The sequence below is a fragment of the Ascaphus truei genome, chromosome 4 (assembly GCF_040206685.1).
Source record: "Ascaphus truei isolate aAscTru1 chromosome 4, aAscTru1.hap1, whole genome shotgun sequence".
Lineage (NCBI taxonomy): Eukaryota > Metazoa > Chordata > Amphibia > Anura > Ascaphidae > Ascaphus > Ascaphus truei.
In genome coordinates, this window is record NC_134486.1 from 391379568 (window position 1) to 391407365 (window position 27798).

Sequence of the window (27798 nt, forward strand, 5' to 3'; positions counted from 1 at the left end):
AAATTACGAAGCAACACAGCGTCCCCAGGACGTAACTCTCGATACTTGACTTTATTGTCATATCGTCTCTTATTGCCAGCATTCAGTTTAGCTGTAGACTTCTCAGCCTGTTGGTAAGCTTGCTGCAAACTGTCCTTTAGCCTTTGCACATACTTGAAATGGGTAGCATTGGGTATCCCATCCGTTGATACTCGAAGACGCACATCTACTGGGAGTTTTGCCTCCCGCCCAAACATGAGGAAATACTGCACCGACACACTTTATTCGAGCAAATACCCAGTATGTACCTGGCAGATACCTGGAATGTGCCGCTCCTCACCTCTGACAAGCCCCGTTGCGTTTGCCTTCCCAGCCTGGGTTCATGCCTGGCTGACGGGCGGCTGATCTGTTAAATGATAATGATTAGGATTTAATAGGCTGCAATGCTTCGCGTGTCTACCAGATGGCATAAATTCATGAATTGTAATGCAGTATATATATATATACTGTGCAGTATTGCAGCCAGCGGGAATAAAATGCTTCAATCCCTGCCTGGAAAATAACCCAATGCACTCGGGCAGAAAACAGTCACAAACCTCAATACACCCGGGTATACCCGAATTCGTGGGACTAGCCGAGCTCGAATAAAGTGTGTCGCCAGTGTATGGGGAGAATCCAGTGGACTCATGGCGAGTACAGTTGTACGCGTGTACTAAAGCTTCTACATGACGACTCCATTCTGTTTTCTGCGCACCCTTCAGGGTTCCAAGCATGTCCAACAGGGTCCCGTTGAATCGTTCAGGTAAAGCATCTCCTTCGGGGTGGTACGGAGTCGTCCGGGAATTGGCGATGCTCAGCATTTTAAGTAATTCTCGGATCAGAGTACTCTCAAAATCTCGGCCTTTGTCGGAGTGAAGTCGGTTTGGGAGACCTTAATGAACGAAGAACTTCTCCCATAGAATTTTTGCGACTGTGATGGCCTTCTGGTCTTTTGTGGGGAAGGCCTGCGCATATCGAGTGTAATGGTCCGTGATGACCAGCACGTTACAGATTCCTCGGCTATCAGGTTCAATACACAGAAAGTCCATACACACCAGGTCCATTGGACCAGAACTCTTGAGATGGGCCACGGGAGCTGCTCTGGTAGGCAAAGTCTTGCGTTGAACGCACCGGGAACAACGACGGCAGTGTTGTTCCACCGCTTCCCGCATCTTGGGCCAGAAGAACCGGTCTCGGACTAGCCCAAAAGTCTTCTCTACACCGAGGTGCCCGTGCTCATCATGTAGAGACTTCAACACCATATATCTCAAGTTTTGGGGTAGAACCAGTGTCGCCTATCAGGGTGGTTATGATATTGGACTACCCTATAGAGCAAACAATTGTCTTTCTCGAATTTGTCCACCTCACGCATTAGTAACGCGATGAGGTCTCGGGGAGCACTCTTCAATAGAGCGGAATTCTTTCTTTGAACAGCTTGCCGAATGATGCTGATTACTGGATCTCTTATTTGATAGTCCACTAAGTCTTTCCATCTTATGACTTTGTCATGGGTTATGTTCATTCCCTCGGGATCGCAGTAGGTGGCGGGGATCGCCTGCGACTGGCACCCTAACGAATCTGCAACTCGTAGTTCAGAGAAGGCCACCCGATCATTGATGACGGCCGCTATGCTACACATTGCTCGCATCCCAGGTCCAGGGATCTCTTCCCATTCATCATCATCGGGAGTAGCACTTAATCCTGGTCGTCGTGATAGAGTATCAGCTCCAATGTTCAAAGGCCCCAGCTTGTACTTCAGAGAGAATCTGTAGTTACACAGGGCTGCCAGCCATCGATGCCCTGCTGCATCCAACTTGGCGGAAGTATTGGTGTACTTGAGGGGATTGTTATCTGTCCTTACCTCAAACGTAACAAAATAGAGGTAATCATGCAGTTTCTCTGTGATCGCCCATTTGAGAGCCAGGAACTCTAGCTTGTGTACCGGGTATTTCTGTTCACTGGGTGTCAGACTGCGGCTGATGTAGGCTACAGGCCGAAGACCCTCAGGGTGCTTCTGATGCAGGACAGCGCCCAGTCCATTGAGACTGGCATCCACATGCAGGACATATGGTTGTTCTGGGTCAGCATACTGGTGCTTCAGTCAGGCTTTTCTTCAAGTTCAGGAAGGCCCGTTCACATTCGGGCGTCCACTTATCGCCAAACGGTTGACGGGCCGAAGTGGCCTTCCTTCCGGTATCTTCAGGGTATATCTTCAGCAGATTGTTCAGGGGTTTAGCTCGACTAGAGTACCCTTCCACGAAGTGACGGTAATACCCACAGAAACCGAGGAAAGATCGCAGTTCCGTGACATTCTCGGGACGCGGCCAGTTCACTACCGCTTCTACTTTGGCTGGATCAGTAGCAATCCCTTGAGCAGACACGATGTGTCCCATGTAGGTCACCGAGGTGTGACAAAACCGACACTTGTCGAGGGATAACTTCAATCCTTCTTTTCCAAGACGGTCTATCACCTTCAGCAGCCTCTCTTCGTGCTCTTCCAGGGTCTTCCCGAAGACAATGATGTCGTCCAGGTAGACAAGACACTCCCGAGGGTTCATGTCCCCTATTGTTTTCTCCATCAGTCGCTGGAAGGTAGCAGGAGCTCCACATATACCTTGGGGCATACGCGTAAATTGGTAGAAGCCCAGAGGGCAGACGAAGGCCTTCTTTTCCTGATCCTCTTCACTCATAGGTACCTGGTAGTACCCAGATCGCAAGTCGAGCACACTAAACCATTGGCTCCCGTTTAGAGCATTCAGGATTTCTTCAATGCGAGGGAGGTTGTATTGATCGGGTACCGTACGATTATTCAGAGTTCGATAATCGACGCACAATCTTACAGATCCATTCTTCTTCCTTACCACCACTATGAGTGATGCATAAGCACTCCGCGACTCTGTCAGTATCCCAGCGGTCTCCATTTCCTTCAGGATGTTCCTTACATCTTCCACATCCCTGGGGGCGATACGACGAGAGCGTTCACGGAATGGAGTGGCGGCACTCAGCCTTATGGTGTGTTGGGCGCTGCGACTGCGGCCCACATCCATCTCGCTGGTGGAAAATACCGTCCTTCTTTTATTCAGCTTGACCGTCAGTCGATCCTTCCACTCAGTTGGCAGCGTCGAGTCTCCGAAGTTGAAGTCCAGATCGACTAACTGCTCACCCACTGCAGCGGCGTTCACCTGGGGCACTGTTTCTACCGGGCTGACGGGATATATGCTGCCCAGACTTTGTCCTACATCAATGTCCATTGGAAATGGAGAGATATTTTGAACATACACGTAGGTTCGGAGAGGAATTCGGGTCGTCCACTCTCTCACTTCAGGTATTAGCCTATACCCTCTCTGGATCTCTTCCTCAGGGTCACTCTCCAGAGAGAACAGATGATCGGTCTCATCTTGATCCGGATAACAGCACCAGATGGCAAGGCGTTGCACTCCCCCTGGTGAAATGGTCGTCAGTCCGCGCTGACGATTGTAGAGGTCCCAGTGACGCTCTAAGACATATACTCTGTTGCACTCCTCTCTCAGTACAGGATCCAGGAGTGGATTGGCCATTGGCAATTCATTGGTCTCTTTCAAGAAGGCTCTGATTACAACTCGTACTATATCCGTATTTGTTCCCAAGATGACCGGGTACTGACACTGTCCTTGAGGCTTTGGGCACACCATTGCCTCCACATGCATGGGATGTTTCTTGCCGGTATTCAATTGAAGTATCTCCAGTTGAACGCTCACAATCCCATCGATGGGGTAATCTTCATTGCTCAACCCCCTCACCTTCATATATTCCGCCGACCGCAGGGGACAATGCTTAAGGTGTTGGTCGTAGAATTGCCGGTATATTATGGTCACTTGGGACCCGGTGTCCAGTAAAGCAGCGGCATAGACTCCTTCTACTACCACACACACGATGGCAGAGGGGCCTATCTGACAGTAACCATCTCCGACCGGAGTTCCTTCACCTGGGCTTAGGTCAGTAGGGGCTTCGGGAGGCGCGGGGGTGACCTCGGTTGTCTTGGCTTCTGGGGTCTGTATTCGACAGATCATAGCCCTAGCCAAGCTTCCTTTACTGGGCGTTTTCTTTTCTTGGGTGACTCCATCAGGACACTCTCTAGAGAAATAGCCTTTCTGTCCACAGCCATAGCAGACGACATCTTCAAGATCCAGTCGTCTTGGGTAAGTGGGGGAAGATCTCCCCGAAGCCCGGCCTTTCGTTGAGGGCGACTTGGGTGGCGCCTCTTCCTCTTTGACAGGTGTCTTGATCCGGCGAGCGGAGGCTCCCGGGGTGTCACTGGCCGGGGGATTTCTGACCTTGGTGCCTGTATGCAGCTTGGTATAGGCTTCATGCCCTTTGACGATCCCCAAAATGTCCATGAAGGTAGGGGGAGGCCCCTCCATTAGTGAGCACCTGATCATGATCACGATGTGATGCGTGGGAATGGCCCCTCGGAGGAACTGCTTGCGCCGGTATTCGTCCATCTCTGAGGCTATGATGAGGCCGCAAGTTCGCAATTTCCACAGGACCAGCTGGATTCATTGAAGGAAGTCTGACAGGTCTTCCTTCTCCTTCTGTCGGAGACCGTAATATTTGAACCACAGCTCACTCTCCTCTTCATCTTTGCCATAGATCTGGACTAACAAGTATACCATCTGATGAGCAGAGAGGTCAGGGTCTTGGTCGCGCTGTGCACTGACCATAGTGGCTGCTGGGGGTCGTAGGCTTTCCAGTATTCTCTGACGTCTGACCGTTTCAGAGCAGGGCCATTCATCGATCACCTTGAGGGTGTGTTCCTTCCAAGAATCGATGCTTTCTTCGCATGCGGGGACAGGAACCATTCCTGAAAACGCCTTCAATTTCCTATAATTTGGGGCTTGGGCGAACGTAGTTATCGCTTCCACAAGCTGCGGGAATGTCACTCCTAGCAGGGAGCCGCCACTGTCTGAGCCACTGGCGATCCCCGCTCCCTGCCTGTTAGGGGTTGGGGTGCAGCTGTTCACTAACCGGTTAGGGACCGGTGATGTTGGCGGACTACTGGCCCAGCTGGTGGCCCCTTGCCTAGCATCAGAAGAGAAGGTCACTCTGGGTAGGGATATGTCTGATCTGATGGGTGTACTGGCGGCCATATCTCTGTCGTCCCAACCCTCATGTCTGGTAAGGGAAGTGACGTGACTGGAAACGGTTCCAGGGTAAATTAGAGGGCACCCTTGCGGTAAAGTCTCTGGTAGATACACTACTCGTGGGCCTCTATCAGGGGGTATAGCTTGTTCAGTGGCCAGCAATAGGGTGTTCTCTTGCCGGTCAATGTTATAGTGCTTGCTGATGAGGCGGGCGCCCGCCAGACCAGGTAATGTCCTTACTGCGCTGCAGACAGTAAACATGGAAACATCGGCAGGTACCCCGTCTACGGCGACTACGTGTCGCAGGAGCTCTCCTAGCTTTTCGGCCCAGTCGGCCACTTGTTTGGGCGTGAGCGCAGACATGCTGACTGACAGGGTAATGTTAACTACTGAGTAGGGCACCCCAGGACTATCTCAGCAGCGCCTCCAAATATAACGGGTATTCCCTGTGAATACAGACGCTACTACCTGCTGTGCAACCTGTGTGGCCCTCAGGAGCCTAAGCCTCTGCTAGGGGAGCCTGGGGTACATACATATTATACGATCTCATGGTGCAACGCCTCCACCTGGAGGGATCCCAACGGAGTGGGAGGGGGCCCTCACAGGAAACAATCACATTAAGCGAACAGATGTAAAACAGAACTGGCTTTACTGCATAGCATGTACGTATTTATAAATCAACAGGTGTCCCTCTCTAGAGAGACACTGACTACTGCGTCTCGCAGGATGCTCCCACCTACACCAGGTGATCCCACCCCGTGTCCAGTAACCCCACACAATATGTCCCACACTCTTTAGGTGAGATAATATGTGTGACTGTGCAGCCACTAGTACGGGTGAGTATAATGTAGGATTGTTGGTGCACTTGAAGAATTGATACCTGCCCGGGGCTCCCACCCCGGGTTCCGCAGAATACGACAGGGATTCCGCCCGATCCGACGTCATCCTCCACACCGCGTGGGGTGAATTCCAGCGCGGAAAATATCACCTTAGTCTCAGGGTCTTTGGTGGCGTTCTGCGCCCAGAACCCACCTCACAGGGCTGCACGGCTTCAGCGCTGTGTCCCTGACTATCCAACTAGTTAATGGGGCAATGTCCCTATCTAGGGCCTGTCCCTATAGCTCCACAAGCTACACAGTGGCTCAGGACCTAACTGGGACCTTGGGGGCTGCTGGCCTAATGCAGAGGATCACTGACCCCTGCACTCAACTCTTTCCCCTAGCGTATCCTGGTCCTGACTAACTGCGTAGCTGCAAACCCAACAATGTATCTCCTCTTGCCTGCAGGGCAATACTTCAGCCCTATTGGCTCCCTGGAGTCATGTGGCTCTGCCCCTATGCACCCTGGGGGCTGGCAGTCCTGTCTCGCGCATGCGTGAGCTATTTGGGACTTCCCGCACTAGCTGGCTCCTGCGCATGTGCAACAGCACTATACATGGCGGCGCCCTGCTTCCCGACCCGCCGGGACCCTCGCGATGCGACCGCGGCCTTAGCAACGGCCCAATAGCATCCCTGGCAACCGGCCCGCTCGTGTCCCATTGCAACCTGCCCGCTCGCGTCCCCGGCAACCGGCCGCAACTATCATGTAACGCGCTGCTCGCGCACCTGCCCACCCTCACTCCCTTGCACGCGGCGGCTGTGCACTAAGGAAGGAGGGGGTCAGCTACAACAAGGGGGGACCTGGCTACACACATATATATATATATATACACATATATACAATTGTGGGGAGGGGCCTCAGGGGTTCCTTAAAGGAGCTTGCTGGGGTTCTGTGTGTTTGTTAACCATCTTCAGTGAGTACTGACTGTATCCAGCAGAAGACTGCTGAGTAACTGTCACTGCAGAAGTGTAGTAATAAACCGTTCCTGTTTGCAATATACCTCCTGCCTGGTGTGTGACCTAACTGGGGGGAAAAGTACAGTTCTACCATGGGAGATCATCTCCATTTCCCTGTAGCCTAAGGCAGATGGAGGCGCTGCACTGCTAAGTATTATGTGGGGTATGAACCCCAGAAGCCTATTCCCAAGTCATCGCAGACGACTCAGCCCTCCTGTTGCCAGCAGGTATATGCAGCATACACCCTGCAATGGCCCCTATCTGTGATTGTGTGGAGGAAACACTGTTACACATACTGGTTTCTGCCATACATTTCACACAGAACAACCACTACAGTATTGTACCACCCAGCAAAATCCAGGTTGTAGCAGAAGCACTGTGTAACAAGACACTAACGATTCCATAAGGTTGAAACAAACATGTAATTTATTAATAATCTTATTACGTATTTTCTGAAAGTGTATGGTGCATAAAGAAAAAAAACCCTGACTAAGTAAGTACAGAGAAGACAGGAGTCATGTTTCTGGAATAACTATTGGAAGAAGTAGAAAAGTGTTATTCCATGTCTCGCACAGGTTCCGTGATTCATTCACGTCATTCTCACATCATAAAGTTGTTAGGCTTCAGAAAAGGATTCTGGATAGTCACATGAAAATACACTAACATAACAGATATCTTTGAGTGAATCCTCTAATTCTGTATGTTCCCTGTCCCAGCTCAGCTATATAATGTATTAACATTGGTTGACTACAAATTAACTACAATTTTACAAATGTATTGCATTATACAATATATCATCAATACCAGACTGCATCATTACTGCTGTGATGCTGCCTTTACCATTTATATTTGCTGTGACTTCACTTCTTCTCAAATTATGCACTTCTTTTTACCAGCCTCAGTATGTCTCAAACTCTATTCATATATCTCCATCTCTCCTTTCTTCACCACTTCTCAGTTCACATGAACTCCTTTCTTACCTGCGTCCTCTGACACCACACAGCTATATCCCCTGCACTAAAAAACACCCCTACAAATCCTCCTCACACATCCTCTTTCTATCCATGCTTCTCCTCCTTGCTTCTGGGGATATCTCTCCCAATCCTGGTCCCTGTCTTATTTCAACTTGCTCTCGTCCTCGCCTCCCACATGCAACTTCTACTCCTTCTGGTGTCAACCCCTCCAACCTCATACCCATCCCCTGCCACCCTCCCTCCTCTCTCCCTTTCTCCTGTGCCCTTTGGAATGCTCACTCCCTCTCTAACAAGTTCCTCTCTGTACATGACTTCTTTCTCTTTCACTCCCTGCTTCTCTTTGCTATAACTGAGACCTGGCTCACTCAGTCTGACTCTGCTCTGGAAGCTGCCCTCTCCTATGTTGGCCTTTCCTTCTCCCACACTCCGCGCCCTGATGGCAGGGGTGGAGGCGTGGGGCTCCTGCTCTCCTCTGTCTGCCGTTACCGAACCCTTCCTATTCCCCCCTCTCTTGCTTTTCCCTCCTTTGAGGCTCACACTGTCCAGATCTTCTCTCCTCTCCCTGTTCATGTGGCGGTCATCTATCGCCCACCTATCTCTACTCATCCCCCTTCTGCCTTTCTCTCTCACTTTGAATCCTGGCTCTCTTTCTTTCTCTCCTCAGACTCCCCTGTTCTTTTCCTTGGGGACTTCAATTGCCACATTGATGACCCCTCTCTCTCTTGGGCTTCCCGCTTTCTTTCTCTTACCTCTTCTTTTGGCCTTCAACAGTGGACTGCAGCTAGCACCCACAAGGATGGCCACTACTTAGACCTGGTTTTCACTAAAAACTTCTCTCTCTCTGATTTCTCCATTTCCCCTTTTCCTCTCTCTGACCATCATCTCATCTCATTCTCTTTATCTCGCTTCTCCCCTTCTCCACCTCCATCTACAACCCGGTTCTGCAGAAACCTGCGCTCTATTCACTTACCTGACTTTGAGTCCACTTTACGCTCCTCCCTCTCCTCTCTCAGCTCTGCTACAGACCCTGACAACCTGGTTAGAAAGTACAACTCTGTCTTGTCCTCGTCTCTTGATCTACATGCCCCGCTTTCTCTCTGCCACCCTCGCCCTTCTAACCCTAGACCCTGGCTAAATTCCCACACGCGCATGCTGCGTTCCTCCACTCGTTCCTCTGAACGCCTCTGGAGGAAGTCTCACACTCTCGCAGACTTCCTTCACTACAAATTTATGCTATCCTGTTTCAACTCTGCCCTCTCGCAAGCTAAACAAGCCTACTTTTCTGCACTAATCAACATGCACAAGTCTAACCCACGCCGACTGTTCTCTGTCTTTGATACTCTACTCAAACCACCCTCAGCTGCCTCTCCTTCCTCCATCTCCGCTCAGGACTTTGCTGACTATTTTAAGGAAAAGGTGGAATCCATACGGCAGAACATCCCCTCTGTTTCTTCCCCCCATCCTACACCTCTTCCTAACTCTCCTCCTGCCTTCCTTGACTCTTTTTCCACTGTCTCAGAGGAGGATGTGTCGCTGTTGATCTCCTCTTCTCCCTCTACCACTTGCCCTCTTGACCCCATTCCCTCCCATCTCCTAAAACCTCTAGCTCCTACTATAATCCCTACGCTTACACACATTTTTAACTCCTCCCTCTGCTCTGGAACCTTTCCATCCTCCTTCAAACATGCAACAGTCATACCATTACTCAAAAACAGCAAGCTTGACCCTACCTGTCTTTCTAACTATCGACCTGTCTCCCTCCTGCCTTTTGCCTCTAAACTACTTGAACGTCTTGTATTCTCTCGCTTGCTCCATTTTCTCAACACCTATTCTCTCCCAGACCCTCTACAATCTGGCTTCCGCACTGCTCACTCCACCGAAACAGCCCTCACCAAAATAACTGACGACCTCCATGCTGCCAAAGACAGAGGTCATTACACTCTGCTCATATTACTCGACCTCTCTGCAGCATTTGACACCATGGACCACCCTCTTCTCCTCCACATTCTCCATACTCTAGGTATTCGGAACAAAGCTCTATCCTGGATCTCATCCTACCTCTCCCATCGTACTTTTAGTGTCTCTTCTGCTAACACCTCCTCCTCCTCTATTGATCTCTCTGTGGGGGTACCCAGGGCTCTGTCCTGGGACCTCTTCTCTTTTCTCTGTACACACTCTCTCTAGGTGACCTAATAACATCTTTTGGGTTTAATTATCACCTCTATGCCGACGACACACAAATATACTTTTCAACACCTGACCTTACACCTGCTGTACAAACCAAAGTTTCTGAATGTCTCTCTGCTATATCATCCTGGATGGCCCTCCGACGCCTTAAACTCAACATGGCTAAAACAGAGCTCCTCATACTTCCTCCCAAACCTGGCCCTACTACCTCCTTCCACATTACTGTTGGAACTACAATCATTCACCCAGTAGCCCAAGCACGCTGCCTAGGGGTCACGTTCGACTCCTCTCTCACATTCGCCCCTCACATTCAAAACATTTCTAAAACTTGTCGCTTTTTCCTCCGCAATATAACTAAGATACGCCCTTTCCTCTGTTGTTCGACTGCTAAAACTCTGACTCAGGCCCTCATTCTCTCCCGTCTTGATTACTGTAACCTCCTGCTGTCCGGCCTTCCTGCCTCTCACCTGTCTCCCCTACAATCTATCCTAAATGCTGCTGCCAGAATCACTCTACTCTTTCCTAGACCTGTCTCAGCATCTCCCCTCATGAAATCCCTCTCCTGGCTTCCGATCAAATCCCACATCTCACACTCCATTCTTCTCCTCACTTTTAAAGCTTTACATTCTTCTGCCCCTCCTTACATCTCATCCCTAATTTCTCGGTATGCACCATCCAGACTCTTGCGTTCTTCTCAAGGATGTCTTCTTTCTACCCCCTTTGTATCTAAAGCCCTCTCCCGCCTTAAACCTTTTTCACTGACTGCCCCACACCTCTGGAATGCCCTTCCCCTCAGTACCCGACTAGCACCCTCTCTATCCACCTTTAAGACCCACCTTAAGACACACTTGCTTAAAGAAGCATATGAATAGCACTGTGGATATTCTAAACACGATACATAAAGCTTGGCCCCCTGCAGACGCACTTACCAGAACTCCCTCCTACTGTCTCTGTACGTTCTCCCTACCTACCAATTAGACTGTAAGCTCCTCGGGGCAGGGACTCCTCTTCCGAAATGTTACTTTTATGTCTAAAGCACTTATTCCCATGATCTGTTATTTATATTATCTGTTATTTATTTGATTACCACATGTATTACTACTGTGAAGCGCTATGTACACTAATGGCGCTATATAAATAAAGACATACAATACAATACATATCCACATTATATCCCTACTGTACCTTTGAATGACTCAATATGTTGAGTTAGGTGATCACATTCTTCAAATACTTTGTCTTCTATGCTGCTCTTGCCCATTCCAAAATGACGTAAAGTTGTAATAGTAAATCTTCTCATCACCTTCCAGTTGTCACCATTAGAAAAAATAAGTCCTAAAACAGTGTGTTAAAAATGTTAAATGTAGCCAAACAAGAAACAGTTAAAAAAAATAATATATGTAAACAACTTTATCTCGCACATTCAACATTTTTTTACATACTGAAAACTTTGGGAAAAAATCATTAAAAGTTTGCAAGTTATTAATATAGTATGCACGAGAAAGAAAACACGCTCCTATTAGGTGCACTCAATACTAGTAATGGTGGTGTGAATAGATGACAGAATTGAAACTTAGCTTTTAGTAGCTGTGTATTAAATAAAGGGGGATAACAGAGATTCGTTACAAATTAGCTATTATCCAGATATGGAAAATAGGGATTTTGCACATTACTATATGTGTTGGGAGGGGGGAGGGAAGGGTATTCAATGTATTGTTGTTTGTATCGTAATGTGTATTGGGGGTAGAGGGATTGGAAGAAGGGGATAGTTACTCCAGGGTGGTGGTTAGACTTCTCGGGTGGGCAGTTGGAGGGGTTAAACGTTTCATTAACATAGCGGCTACTACCTCGGGAAGCCGGGGGTCCCGGACCTGAAATCAATGCAGTTCTGCTCCAGAGACCCCCTACTACAATATTGTATTATTAAAATAAAATTAAAGCCCCAACGATCGCCTGTTAGACTCTGACTGCGCATCTCTTACAGACAGGTGTAAACCTGTAGAATTCACACAGCAGGGACCCGGCAAAAACACACACGGCAAGCGGTTGACAATCGGCAGTTGACCCCTTAGTATAATAAAAATAATATTACTGAGGTCAGTGCATGAAAAGTCTATAATTTGTCTTATAAGTCCAACTGATATGATTGTCACAAGATTGGCAGAGTATTGGGATGGCTGGGTCGATGAATGTCTATTTGATCAGCAGGAAGAGACTATCCTGTGTAGCAGGATGCAGTCGTAGGGGTCTCAGTCAGAATCTGTGCAGATTAGTGTCCAGAGGGTATACCTACACTCAATCAATATTGTTTCTGAAAGTCTCTATAGTGTGAGGAGAGCATACAGTGCAGCCTTTGGAGCATAGAAATGTGCAGTATTTAGCCTGTAGCGTAAAGTATACTCTAGTTGAGTGCACTATCCGAGAGCGCGTCTGTGGCATAAATCACAGCCTATGTCATGCTCAAAAAGCACAGCTGTAAGGTTCACCTTTTTTACAGAAGAACTCCTACAAATTAAGAGCCACAACATTACACACAAACGACAAAGGGTACTTTTCAGATGAGGGGGTATGTGAAAAGGGGCAGCGTCGTCCCCCACAAAGCGGACCACGCTGATCTATAATCTGTCTGACGTGTTATTGACCAATACTGGGACCCATTTTCTAGACAGGGGACTATTTTATGTACCGACAGCAACACTTGACTTATTCTAGTGACGTGGATATGTTTAAATTCAATAGACATATGAAATTCAATTACATTTTTCATGATAAACTTATGACTAATGACATCCCAAAATTTAAGGTTAAAAGTACCTTTGATCCTCCCGTCACTAACCTGTCTGTATAAACCTTTATTCGGTTAGTACAACAGGATAGTACAGCTTGTAATAAGATACCACCAACAGCAAGTTCTAACATTTCACTTTTGGAGTGTAAAGTGTTGCAACAACTTAAAAACAATGTTGATATTATAGTGTCCATCTGTCAAGGGAGGGGCATTGGTAATCATGAATTACAGTGACTAAAGATCAGAAATAATGTATCAACTGAGTAATATCACTTCATACCCCAAATTGGGTTGTAATCCCACGTCAGAGGTCCCTTTTTCACTTTGTGGTAACCTGTATGGGTATTTATAGCACACCTTCCTGTTACTCGTGTGCAGCCCTGTTTCCCCCACCCTCTGGGAAATGTGCTGCTACTTTTATGTTCTGTGGCTGCTGTATCATACCTGGTTGGTAAACAGGAGACAGGAGATCTCCGCGATGTTGTGTAGAGGACATCAGGACAGGCTCACGGTGTCTTTTTAGTGGCCAGCGCCTCCAGTTCAAGAGGATCCTGAGGCTTCAGGATGCAACTCATGGACACTTCTTCTGTTATCATTAGCCATGCTTCAAGCACCACACCAGTTGTTGTATGACTGAGGCTTATTTAGCAGCGAGGTACATGCCCTGGATCACATATTATCTGTACCCTATCCCTTAGGGACTAGGCCTCAGTACACTCCTCTAGCAGGAGAACTATCTTCAGTGTCTGCACACTCTGAACTCTCTTCCAGAACTCAATACCCACTAACCCTTAGGCTGCGGTCCCAGTGTGTTGCATGCGCTGTGCACACAAGCACCGCCCCTCAATCTTTCTGGGCCAAGTACATGCGTCGACGCACATTTAGCAGCCACACTGTACTGCAAGTTTTGTCACATATTATATAATATTCTGTGACTAACTAATTTGTGTATTAATCTGTAGATGTGAGTAAGGTTTTCTCAGATATTAAACCAATTATTGCTGTGCAAACAACTATACCGTTTCGCTGTAGGGCGGTATACAGTCCACTTATCAGTTTAGGGGCCTATTCAGGTAAGTTAGATAAAATCACTGCCATATCGAATGTTTTGGCATGACCTACCGACCGGTCTGACATTTGTTTTATCATGAAATTCAGAAAGAGTTATCGTAAGCCAGATACCATTCGCTAGGAAAATGCCAATACCGCTCGAGTTAGCAGTGTCTTTACCTCTGTCCTTTTCTAAGTTCCGCCTCTGTGATCTTCCTGCAGTCTAGAAGAACTGCACAGACAGAGCTGCATCTCCCTGTACAGCTCGTACAGGCGATTGTACTGTTTTTATTTTAATAAAACAATATTGAAACAGGGGGTCTCCAGAGCTAAACCACATTCATTTTACTGCAAAGTTTAAATGTCCTGGTTACGTGACACAGGAGATTTAAACAATCCGGCACCCCATGCCAGGGGCTGTAACTCAGGAGAAGGGGGTGTTGAGGCAAACATTTTGGGGCTTAGCTCCGGAGACACCTTGCTTCAAAACAATGTTATTAAAATAAAATAAAAACAGCTTCATTACCTTTTCGGCTAGCCGCTAAAGTAATGAAGGATGTAAACCCTTAAATACTAGAGCGGTTACTAACCGCTAAGGTAATTAAGGGGTTAGTGGCCAGTAGTTAGATTTTTCATTTTAATGTTGCTGCCCACGGAGGAATAGGAGGATCAAGATGAAGATGAGGATGAGGGCTTCATCCTGGCAGAGGTTTATTTACTAAATGCTGGCTGTTTAATGTTTTATTTTTAATGGGCAAATGCGCTATTTTCCAGATCTGGATAATTGTGATTTTGCCCATTGCTGTACTGTATGTGATGGGGTTGTTGGGGTTAGAGGTGGTAGGTCGAAGCGTGTCCATTTATTACTCACCCATCGACCCCCAACAAACCAGGCACCCCTTCATTACCTTAGCAGTTAGATGCTAAGGTAATGGAGCTGACTGTAAATATATTTTTATTGCATAGGATCGAAGCAGGGGGTCTCCAGAGCTGATATGAATGCGTGTCAGATACAGAGACACCCAGCTTCAATGTGATCTAGTAAGAATACATTTTTTCTCATCTTGAATCCCAGATCAGAGCCTGCTAGTTGCAGGAATGTGAATCTTGGAACTGCTTGAATAGCTCAATCTGGCAAAAAATGCAAGTTTTAGTATTTTTTGAGCAACCACTCGATTTGTCTGAGCGGGAGTGCTACCAATCATGAGGAAGCAGTTTTCGAGCGAGTTTGCCATGCTATCTGATCTTTTTTAATATCTACACATGCGAACTTACTCAAAGTGCTCAAAACCATCGATAAGTCACTTATCAAAGCTACTAGAATAGGCCCCATATGCGTTGATCCTACAGGAAGGCCACATACATTAATAGTGGATGTGTTGCTCATTGGCATAGCTGCTGTAGGGAAGTCTCCTATTAATGCAGTGTTTTCCAAACCTCTCCCCATAATCGACAGTCACACCAGGTTTCTGAGGCAACAACCTAACATTCTATAAATGTGCAAAAAGTAAGAGCATTCACCTGGATGCAAGGGCATTGGTTATTTCCAAAACCAGGTGTGGCCATGGGTCGCAAGGAGAGGTTTGGAAACACTATATTATGGTTACAGATCAACCCAGTGGCCACTGATCTACTTTTTAGCCAGCAAGACTGGGAATACAATATACAGTATACAACAAAGGGTATAATAGTGACAAGGGCCCGACAGTATGGGCTTTATAGAAAATAAGGCAGAAACAGATCCCTACAAGGAGTCAGTGGAAAAAAATATAACTACTCATCCACATAACAATACAAAATAAATAAAAGACCAGTTATCCAATGATTGCCCTGAGATCAGCAGTATCTCAGCTTATTGAATATGGTCCGTATTCCCTAAGTTGCAGAGCAGGACAAATAAAATTGTCTCCCTGGACCCAGTATATATTTGGCCAGATCAACCATCTTCATGGACTTTGGATAGTGCAGACCCTCACACAAGAAAGAGGTGAGTGGGGATGTGGAGTGAGTAATATGGGTTTTATAGCTCACACAGAACAGAACCATTCTCTCCTCTTCTGTCTCCATAGTTTCATAAGATTTTTACTATGTTTAAAGGGTAAAACAATACCAATTAAATGTTGATATTTAACATTTTGAGCAAAACTGTGTCCTGAACAGTCTTTCCAATAAACTCAGTACCTAGTGTCTGTTATTTCAGTAGTAAATGGCTAGAGACAAATTTTGCAGTGAGTGTGCTAGGCATGCGGATTATGCCCCTTATAGTCTCATGTTGTGACTCCAAGTTCTAAAGTTACCAAAGCAAAATACTGTATAAGGATATTCATTTGTTGTCATGAATCTGTATGTTGCTTTCTGATAGACACATTGGGGGATAATATACACTGTATCAAAGTAAAGACAGTGTGACTCTACATTTTTTAATGCACTGCTACATTTGCATTTTGTGTCAAATGTAAGAAAGGGTATTCTACATGTAAAACAAATTGTTAGCCAGAAAAGTACAGTATGTCACTCCATTTTTATTTAGTCAAATACAATGTAAAACTTCTCTGTAGCACATTGGGGTCTATATATCAAGGCCAAATTAAAACAATTCCGGGGCAACAAATGCACAAGATGTACAGTATCAACAGAAAGCAATCTTATTTATGTGATACATATGGTTGGATAAATGTGTCCCACATACAGTACTTTAGCATTCATAAACCCGATTGTCATGCAGAAACAAGTTATAAATTATACAATTTGCTTCAGTTTTGCTCCAAATATGCCATAATACTGTACATCATTCTCACAGACTCTAAGCATTAAAACCTTTAGATGTAATGTATTAAGGCAAAGAAACAAACTTACCCGTTCCTTTATCCATGTTCTGAAAAATTGGAATTCTTGCCCTTCCTCCAAATTCTTCAGCATGGTTCACAAGAGCATCTTTTACAGTCTCATATCCAGCCAAGACTACCATTTTCTTCATACCCATTTGAATGCTGAACACAGAGCCATATATTTTTGATAGCTTAAATAGAAAATATTACAGATAATAATAAATATAAAAATATTCAAGAAGAAAATACGACTATTTTTAAACAATTTACCAAATATTTTGGTCTGTGTTAATTTGTAGCTGTAGCAGATGTATAAAATCTCTTAATCTTGCTTATTTCGTTTATAGAAATCTATAGAATCATTTCAAAACAACCAATTAGGGACTAGATTGTAATTAGTAACAATACCTTTATTACACAAGGGGACCAGGTTATGGTTAGCTAATGATAGTTTAGTAGAGCAAACTGAATGCGTGGGTACAAAAGGCAGGTTTGCCACTTGTAACAAAAGTCCCCAATTTAGAGTTTACCAAAAATATGTGCATTTTGTGGGGGCAGTAAAAAAACAGCTCATTAGAGAGGGCAGAGCCTGTCTATTCCTAATTTATGTACACGTTAAAAAGCACCTGTCTTGTTTTCACATCGAAATTAGAGTTGGATTAACGGCTGTTTTTAATGTAAGACCCCATTTTAATTGTGCTCTAATAGGGACTGGGCTTTAATCAGACTATATTAAAAGAGCCCGGCATTTGGAACATCAATTTACGCATAGCCAATGATGCTATTTTAAGACATACTTATTACATTTTAAGATCAGCTGCTATAGACTTAGTAGAACAGTGTTTTTTTTAGGCATGGGTACCCCTTAAGGAATTTTTAAATCTTGGGGTGTCCTTGTTAGAACGCACACAACCCTTCTTGCTCACATACTGTACCACACTTAACCATCCTCAAATGCACAAACCCATCACACACTCTCCCTTCTTACACACCCACCCTTATTCTCAACACACAACACATTTATCTCCTCTTATCAAACTTCATGCTCACTAATATTCTCAACACACACCACATTTACCCCCCCCCCTCTCTTGACACAGTGCACACACCCTTTTTCTGCCTCCTCAGAGAGCAGACTCATCACCATTCTCTAGCACACACGCCACAGAATGCGATCCACCTTTCTTCAGGATGATGTGTCCAGATATGCTACAGTATGTATTAGTGTCTGTCAGTGCGCTGTGTGTCAGTGTGTGTATTTATGCTGTGTAACAGTGCGTGCAAGTATGCGGTGTGTCTCTATCTGTCAGTGTCCTGTTCTGTGTGTCTGTGAGTATTTATGCTGTGTGTTGGTGTGCTATGCAGTATGCTTTGTGTCAGTGTCTGTCAGTATAATGTGTTCTGTGCAGTGTCTGTGCGTCAGTGTCTGTCTGTGTTTTGTGTCACCTTGCACCAGTATCTGTCAGTGTGCTGTGTGTGTGTTTGTGTATGGTTGGGCGCAGTTGGAGGAACTTGTCCTGGGCACAAAAACCCTGGTTCCGCCTCTGTGCCTCACCTTAACGGGAGCAATAATGTCTGCTAGAAATAAATAATGTAGCTCAAATAAAAACTGCTTGCATGATAGTAAATATTACCCATTGTGTTACTCAATCACAATTACCTCGTTATTGCAAAAATGTGGTAAATATTGATGAGGCTGCCGGTTTTAGATTGCTTGCCTTGGAAAATTTGTGACCATCTTGCAGTAACTTGTGAGATGGTCAACACCAGACTGAAATTGCCCATCTGATTAACACATCGGGGGTCCCTGCATTTGAATTGGATTTGCAGCCCGGTAGGATTCACACCGTGTGAGTTCCATTCAAATGCAGGAACCCCCGCTGTGTTAATCCGATGGGCCATTAGTCTAGCTGCAGAAATCTCGCAGCGTAATTTGGGTTTAAGTGCAGAATTCTCAAGGCAAGCCGTCTACAACCGACAGTTGCAGCTATTTGTAAAAAAAAGTTAGCTAGAGATGTAGCAGGTGTTATTGAAACTGCTGGTGCGTTATTCCTGCCCATTTTTCGCATGTGGCTAATAACAAAAAAAAAAACAAACACAACTTACTTAGAAAAATATCAGTGTATAAATGTGATAATAAATCTAATAGGTGCAAAAACTATTAAATTGTAAATTAAATAAAACAACCCTTATTTCATGCAGTGCTCCAAAAAGACCTTCAACAAGGTCTGTCACAAAGTCATAACTAAAAATAACAGCAGACTTTTGATATTTATTTTTGCTTATTACTCCTTTCCCCCCCAGTTGCTAAATAGAATGGCAGAAACATGAATTTACCTTCATTAAAGTCTGATGTGGTTTCTTCAAATCTATAATATGTAAATTTCCAATCAGGGGTAGGCATCTGGGTCCAGGGGGGAAATTCTTGTCTTTGATTTCTGTCCAGCTGCTCAAAACATTTAGGATATATAAAACAGTGAGTGCAAGTACAACATATGTTACTGCAGAATATGCCACATCCATTTCTATAGTTAGAAGGATTTTGGAAGGAAAACAGGTTGGCTGTACATGTCAGTTTAAAACTCAAGCTCTTGGAGTTTCCTGGTTTATAAACACTTCTCCCCTCCTCTGTCTCACACATAGTGCCACCCACATAACATATTCAGTCAAATCAAAATAGCTAATGCATGTACTTGAAACGCGGTATACCTTGTACAATTAGCATTTTTTTAACGTAACCAATCCCTATGGTTCATTTTCAAGTAACTAACTCCTTCTGTAAATGGTGATTCTGCCAAAGTAACATTATAGTAGGTGTGAGCATCCTTGACTAGAATATGCAGCTTGTGTTTGGTTTATGTTTACATTCCCATCTACCCAAATCCTCTGGTTTTATTACATTGAATAACCAAACTGATGCCCCCTTTGTATTCTCAGAAAATTGGTAGTGCCTTATTCTTATTCTAGGAAACCATTATACCACTGTGATACCAAGTAAATCCTTTCTGATATTTACAGTAGCATACAATCTTTATGTTATCTCCCACATTCCATGTTTACAGATAACTTCCCAAACTATAGTATTAGAAGAACGAGAAACATTTAATTTGTTTTCACTGACACTTTTACTTGCAAGTGTGTTCCATCAACTCTGGTACTTGTTATTGGGTGCCATGTGAGTATGCATAAAACCGTAAAAACCACATACTATATGTCTCTCATTCCCATAATATCTGTCGTTGTCATTAAAGGGTGACATTGTCTTTCAGGTATCGGATAGTCCACCTCCAATGATACCCATTGGTGTTGAATCCAAATTTTTGCTTGAACCATGATGGCTTCTTTGTTACGCCTCCAGTTTGGTCTTGCAACTTTGGTTCCTGTGCAATAAGTGGTTCATTTTCTATCACATAGCTCAGAAAGCTCTGGTTCCAAAAAGTCTTATATACCATAGATCTGAGAAATATATACACTACCGACACGCTTTATTGCGCATCGGCCAGATCCGCAAGCCGGGAGATTTCCCGGCTTGCTAGTGGCCGCCCCTCGGCGTGCCGCGCGTCATAGACGCGCGGTCACGCGTCTTTGGGAGCCTGCGCCCCCTGCACGCGCGTCCAGGGCTCCCCGAGGGAGCCCTGGTGTCCCGCGATCGCGGGACGGCGGCAGGGGGTTCCGGGGGACCCGGCGGACCCGGCGGACCCGGCAGCGGTAGGGAGAGCGCCCCGATCGGAGGGCGCTCTTCCGCTGCTTCGGCGCGCGCCCGTCACCCTCGGGCGCGCGCCAGGCTACTGCTGCGGCCAAGAACGGGCAAATGCTCGAATAAACTTGGCCGCAGCAGTACACCCGGGGGGGTGGAGGGCTTTCATGACTAGGGATGGGCAGAACAGTCCAAATACATTTCCCGGAAACAAAATCCATCCCCCCTCACTAAAATCAGTCTGTGGACGGATTAATTTAAATCTGTTGTTAAATATAATCTGGACATATTTTTAAGAACAGTGAGACAGAAACTTTAAAATCTAATCACTGTCACCAGCTTTATATATCTTCCCTCAAACATCCCTCCGGATAAATTAGGATAGCATGCCTATGTTGAAAGAGTAGCACATCTGAGGTACCTGACTGGGAGATATGCTAATAGATATGCAAAGTATATTTAAATGAGTCCCATCCCACACTTCCTAAAATGATTTCCATACCAACTATATAGAGTTGATAAGCCTAAGGCATCAACCTAAAGACTGAAATGGTGTCAAATCCAACAGATCTATAATCTACAACCACTGCTTTTCTAGGCCATAGCTCTAGCAATGTGAGATAAACCAGCTGATGGTTAATGTAATGGCCATGTAATGGCTGCTCGATGCTCACAAATGTAGCTAATCTAGCTATTAGCTTATCACCCAGATATCTTAGGCTATGGTTGGCGCCACGGGGACAAGAGCGTCCCTCAATGCGGGGCATATCCTTAGTTGTGCTCCACAAAGAGCATTGAACTGTCAATCAGGAAGTGTAAGTGGTCTGCTTATAAAGGAGATTTAAAGGGAGAGGGAGATACTACAAGTATACAGTAGAGGCAACTCTTATTCTAACAAAAACCAGTGGCAATTCCCCAAAAAACCCAGGAAACACCCAGGTACATTCTGAATACATGCCTTAAACTTTCCTTAAACTAGCCCCAGCATTTCTGCATTGATTAATGGCCTATCAGATTAACAGCGGGGGTCCCTGGCAGTCCCATTCAAACTGAATTGGACTGCCAGGGATCCCTGCTGTGTTAATCCTAAGGGTCGTTAGTCAATGCAGAAATGCCTTAAACGTGCCTCAAACTAGCCCAGAACATACCCAGCACATACCCAGCACATACCCAGAATGTAACCCGGCTAGTTTACGGCAAATGTTAGAATAAACGTTGCCTCTACTGTATGCCCTCATTTTGGTGCTACATGATGGATATGAACAAAGGTGGCCGAGTCCAACTACACTACTTCTGGTGCAGGGGAGCTTTCAAGTAGTTGGCCGGAGCTCCGCGCGATCGGGAGTTTGGGGGTGGCCATTTTGGTAATTGTGCATGTGCAATGCGGCGAGGCGCACATAAGCAGTGTGAGGAGTGCGGCGGGCATCCTAGGATGGCTTTGCAGATGCAGACACGGGACTACAATTCAATACACATGTATGCAGATGACACAATCCTATATGCGCACAGCCATAGCCTCTCTGACCTTGAACACATACTTCAGTCTGACTTTTTGAGACTCGAAAACTGGATTTCCCAAAACAAACTGTTTTTAAACACTGACAAGACTATAACAATGGTATTTGGGACCAAGACTACATTTTTAAAGTTTCCAGTGACTGAGCTCCAGATCAGAACAATCGCTAACACCACCCTAACTCCTGTTACTAGTTTTAAATACCTGGGCATATGGTTTGACTCCCACTTAACATTCGGAATGCATATTGATACCCTGACATCCAAAACCTATGCCAAACTAGGTGTATTTTACAGGAACAAATCCTTCCTAAGCCTGCTGGTCAGAAAGCATATCGCACAGCAGATGCTAATGCCAATTATCGACTATGGAGCCATAGTATATGGCTTGGCACCCCAAACCCACCTTAGCAAACTTGACACCCTCTACAATTCAATTTGTCATTTCGTTCTGCAATGCAACTACAACACACATCACTGCGAAATGCTCAAAGAATTAGATTGGTCATCACTCGAGTCTAGGCGCAAAGTTCACCTTTCCTGTCTTGCCTTCAAATACTTTCTGAGCAAGCTACCCAGCTATCTGAACACGCTCCTCACCCCTACCACATGCAGCACTTATCATCTGAGATCAGACTCCAAAAGACTGTTCATGGTCCCAAGGCTCAACAAAGTATCCGGCCGCTCCTCCTTCTCTTACCGTGCACCCCAAACCTGGAACAACCTACCGGATATTCTCATATCCACCACCAGTTTAAGTTCTTTCAAAACTAAGGCTGTCTCACATTTTAATCTGGTCTGTAACTGTTACATACACCTATAATATACATCTTCTCTAACTGTGCATGCAATGTATTGTATATAATGTATACCCTGTTCATTTATGTAACTGTATTTGTAACCATGTTTTATTTGTCATATTAACTATGTCCAGGACATACTTGAAAAAGAGAGGTAACTCTCAATGTATTACTTCCTGGTAAAATTTTATAAATAAAATAAATAAATAAAACAATTCCCAGAATCCCTAGAGAGAGGGATTGCAGAACATGGAACTGTACCAGCCAATGGGGAGCGAGCACTGCATGTTCGGAAAGCCCGCGAGGCAGTCCAGACGGAGGAGGCAAAGAAGAAGGTAGTGTCCAGGGAGCTGTATTTCCTGGCCTAGTCCTAGACCTTGCCCCTAGGCTCCAGTTAGGCCCTGAGCTATAGTAGAGGAGTGTTGTAGGGTAGAGGAGTGTTGTAGGGAAGGCCCCAGATAGGGACTCTTCCCCTTTTTGTTATTTCTGCACCAATCACCGGAAGGCCATGCAGTGGCCTGGGACCTGGTCACAGGATCCAGAGACATTGTGTGACTCCAGCTGTAGCTCACACTGCGAGGAGGATCAGAACCCTTTAGGAGAGAGGGGAATTGTGTTGGAGGACCCGCTACGTGGGACCCGCTCCAACTCAGTACGCCAAGCAGCACCTGGGTACTGGAGTACCCTGGCATGTACCCAACATGTACCTACAAGGGGTGGTGATTCTCACATTTCGGTGAGAATGGCTGCCAATGGACACCAGGGGTATTGGTGCCACAGCACCCTCAGTACTTCGGGGGATCCTGGGTTTAGAGTGGAGTTACGGTAAACCCCTTGCAGTCACTGTGTTTATACTGGGGTACAGTTATTGTATGTTATTTATGTTAGTATGTGTTTATATTAAACCTTAGTTATATACATTGTGAAGTGTATTACTTATTACTCTATATCGGTTCCTGTGAGGTGTTATCCCGCCAACGCTGGGATCCCTCATAGGCAAAGGCGCTCCACTGCAAGGAGAATGAGAGCACCACAGGCTCCCTGAGGCAGAGGCTTAGACCTCCTGTGAACAAACAGGTACAGCAGCACACATAGTTGCTCGCGTAGTTTCCTTAGGCATAGGGAAAGGGGGCTACAGTAGTAACAGAACATGGACAAAAATATTCACTGTGCCATCTGTCAGAGTGCCAGACACATACTGATTTGAAATACTTTATTTTAAAATAAATAAAACTCTAGAAATTGCAGGAAGTGATTTCACGTGCTTCCCTCAGCACACAAAGTGTTATTGGGTTGACAGGTCTAAGGCACCTTAGGAATGGGGTATGGTTTCAGACTCAACAGTATCAGGTTGAACCCACACAACCTTGGTTATTCAGGACAACAGCTCTAGCATTGTGAGCTAAACCAGCTGATCGCTAACAGGGCAAACTGTCTACAAACAGCATACCCCCAAGGGATATCTATGTTGTTGATTGTAGCCTTGAAAGCATATATACTGAGGGTTGTGAGTTACTAATGTCAGGAAACATTAAATAAAAGATTACCAGAATATGGGGAACCTCACTCTACTGTATTAGAAGAAAATGGGCGCCCCCTGCACTGCTTTAGGAATGACACAGTTATAACGAACTGTGAAGAAAGAGTATCCCTACTATTGAGAGCACTCAGGTCCCAGAAATATGACTTAATGGTAAATGGTAGTAATTAAGAACATCAACACTTTATTAGAGATTAACTCAACAAGTAAAAAATAGGGTATTGTAACGGGTTCTCAGCACAAATAGGACAGGACCGTGAGGCTGAGGTGGGGATGTTAGTATGAACCGACCTCGAGCTGCGTGAGTGCGTCCGGAGTGCAGAGTGATAGTCATGTAGCCAGGTCAGGGTTGGAGAAGTGAGGGTAATCATAATACTCGCTGTGGTCTGGGGTTTGGGCAGGTCGGATGGTCGTAGAGGATAGCCGGAGTCGAGGAGAAGAGATGGTAGATGTCCAGATGCAAGTCGAGGTCGAGGTAGAGAGAATTCGGGGGTACAGGTACAAGCCGAGGTCAAAACACTGAGGAACAAACAAGAACAGAATGCGCAAGGCAACAGGACGAGGCAACGGAGGTTTTGAGGTAAGCACTATGTTCAGGATGATAGATTATGCTCAGCAAATTTGCCAAAGTGTTGGCTGAGCATATAAAGGGCTGAGGCCTAATGGAGAGGTATCAAGCAGCTTCTGGAGATTAGGGAAAAATGCCCACTCAGTAGCAGGTGCCCAATGGCAGGGCGGAGGCGAAGTGAGCCGCAGGTGCAGGTGATCCTGGTTTTAGAGTGGAGTTATGGTTAACCCCTTGCATACTCTTGATGATGTGGCACCGGTGCGTGGTCTCCTGGGACGTGACGCATCAACCGTGTTGTCACAGGATGTGGCACGGGGGTGGGGCCTAAGCCCGAGCCTAGAGGTATCCCTCTATCTGCCGGTGTGAGGCCTGTGGGTAGCTGCCCTAGTCTGCGGTGCATCACCCGAGTTGTCACGGGGCCTGCTGTGGGGCGGGACCTAACGCCGATCCTCACATTACCACCCCCCTTCAGGAGCAACCTCCGGGCATATCAGGGATGGCTTGAGAGTGTACTTAAGGTGGAAGAGGCGGACGAGCCTGGGAGCATGTAATTGGTCCCATGAGATCCAGGATTGCTTTTTGGGCCCAATACCTCTCCAATGGACCAGATACTGGAAAGTACCCTTGGTTATCCTTGAATCCAGTACCGACTGCACTTCGTATTCCTGCTGGCTCTCAACAAGGAAGGGATCAGGAGGTGGAGCTGGAGCTCTCTCAGAAGAGAGGTGTGGAAAACCAATGGGATATGCATGGAAGCCGGCAAGCATAAGCGATAGACCACTGGATTGATCCTCTCAGTGATAGTGAATTGCCCAATGAATCTTGGTGCCAGTTTCACAGTGGGTGCCTTGAGACAAATGTTCCTGGTGGAAAGCCATACCTTCACCCCAGGGTTGTATGCTGGGGTTCTTCATCAATGCCGATCCGCCTGTTCCTTCTGTGTGGGCACAGCTCACCTGAGGTTCCTGAATCTTCTCCCATGAACTCTGTAGCTGCATGATCCTGTTGTCCACCATGGCACCCCGGATCTGGGTCCTGTAGTGGGGAGGACTGAAGGGTTAAAGCCATAATTGATAAAAAAAAATGGAGAATCCCTTGTTGACTTACTCCGGACATTCTTGTGCGAAAACTCGGCCCAAGATAGAAGATCTGTCCAGTTGTCCTGGGTATCAGAAACAAAACATCGAACAAATTGTTCTAACGATGGGTTAGTGTGTTCAGTTTGACTGTTGGTCTGGGGATGACACCTGAAGAAAAATGGAGAGATCCCCAATTGCTTGCAAAAGGCCCGCCAGAATTTCAAAATAAATTGGGACCCCAGATCAGACACAATAACCTGAGGAACCCCATGTAGACGAAAAATTTCCTTGATGAAAACTTTTGAATGTTTGGGAGCGTTAGGTAGGCCCTTGAGGGGAATAAAGTGAGCTTGCTTTGAGAAACGGTCAACTACCAACAGGATGGTATTCATACCTTTGGACGTAGGAAGTTCAGCAATAAAATCCATGGATAGTTGGGTCCATGGATGATCTGGAATTGGAAAAGGTTGAAGTAATCCAGTGGGTCTGTTGCAGGGAGTCTTTCTTTGAGCACATGTAGAGCACGCGGTGACAAACTCCTTGATCTCCCTCCGCATTCCCAGCCACCAAAATTTCAATTCCAAAAGGTTGATGGTTCTCCTGGTACCTGGGTGTCCAGAGCTCTTGGAGTAGTGACCTCATTCCAGCACGTTCCTACGATATGCAGGTGAAAAGGTGGCCTTCTGGGACTACGAGACATTCAGGAATATTGGACTGACCTTGAACAATGTTCTCCAAGGAATCAAAGGTGTTTGCAGATATTATGCAAGCTGGAGGGAATATAGTCTCCTCACGGTCTTCAGCTTTGTCTTCCACCAGGAATTGGCAGGAGAGGGCATCTGCCTTCATGTTCTTCGAGCCTGGTAGATTTGAAATAATAAAGTTAAACCGAGAAAAAAAAGTGACCATCATGCTTGTCGTGACCCCAAAAGGCGAGCACCCTCAATGTACAGGAGATTCCTGTGATCCGTCAGTATGGTGACTGGGCTTTCCGTGCCTTAATGTTGGTGCCTCCATTCTTCTAAGGCCATTTTGATGGCCAGGAGCACCTGATTGCCTACGCCATAGTTTTATTCAGAGAATTTCTTAGAGAAGAAGGCGCATGGATGAAGTTTGGCTTGAGATGACTTCCTCTGAGACCATACTGCTCTGGCTCCCACGTCAGATGCGTCCACTTAAAGATGAAGGGTAACCCAGGGTCTGGGTGCACGAGGACAGGAGCTGATACAAAAGTCATTTCCAGTCTCTCAAATGCCTGAACAGCCGCTGGGGACCATAAAGCGGAATCAGCATTTTTTTGAGTTAAGGCCGTAATGGGCAATACTACAGAGGAGAAGTTTTGAATGAATCTTTGGTAGTAGTTGGCAAAGCCCAAGAAGCATTGTACGGCTTTCAGAGTCATGGGGCGAGGCCAATCCAAGACAGCGTTCACCATGGCTGGATCCATGGCAAGGCCAGTATCAGAGATGATATACCCTTAAAATGCCGTCGTGGTCTGATGGAACTGATATTTCTCCAATTTAGCAAAAAGGTGGTTCTCTCGTATGCGTAGCAGTACCTGTTTAACATGACCCGGGTGTCCTTGTACGGACTTGGAGAAGATTAGGATATCGTCAAGGTAGATAATGACATAGTATAGATCCATGTGGTCCCTTAAAATTAATTTAACAAAGTCCTAGACTGGAGTTACGGTTAACCCCTCGCATATTCTTCATGATGCAGCACCGGTGCGTGGTCTCTGTGGACCTGTGTTGTCACGGGACGTGGGGACGGGGCCTAAGCCCGAGCCTTGAGGAATC

At 46.0% G+C, this 27798-nt stretch overlaps 1 protein-coding gene across 1 annotated transcript in view; it reads right to left on the bottom strand.

The window, feature by feature from the left end:
• LOC142492441 (cytochrome P450 2K1-like) overlaps positions 1–26848 on the bottom strand; it is a 60011-nt gene extending 33163 nt beyond the window's left edge. Inside the window, exons 1-5 of the mRNA XM_075595080.1 lie at positions 26658–26848; positions 25877–25955; positions 24733–24871; positions 16829–16999; positions 11320–11469 (exon numbers count right to left, since the gene is read on the bottom strand). Of these exons, the coding sequence (XP_075451195.1) occupies positions 11320–11469; positions 16829–16999; positions 24733–24871; positions 25877–25955; positions 26658–26848 (730 nt within the window). The remainder of the gene's footprint in view (positions 1–11319; positions 11470–16828; positions 17000–24732; positions 24872–25876; positions 25956–26657) is intronic.
• Between the last annotated feature and the right edge of the window lie 950 nt (positions 26849–27798).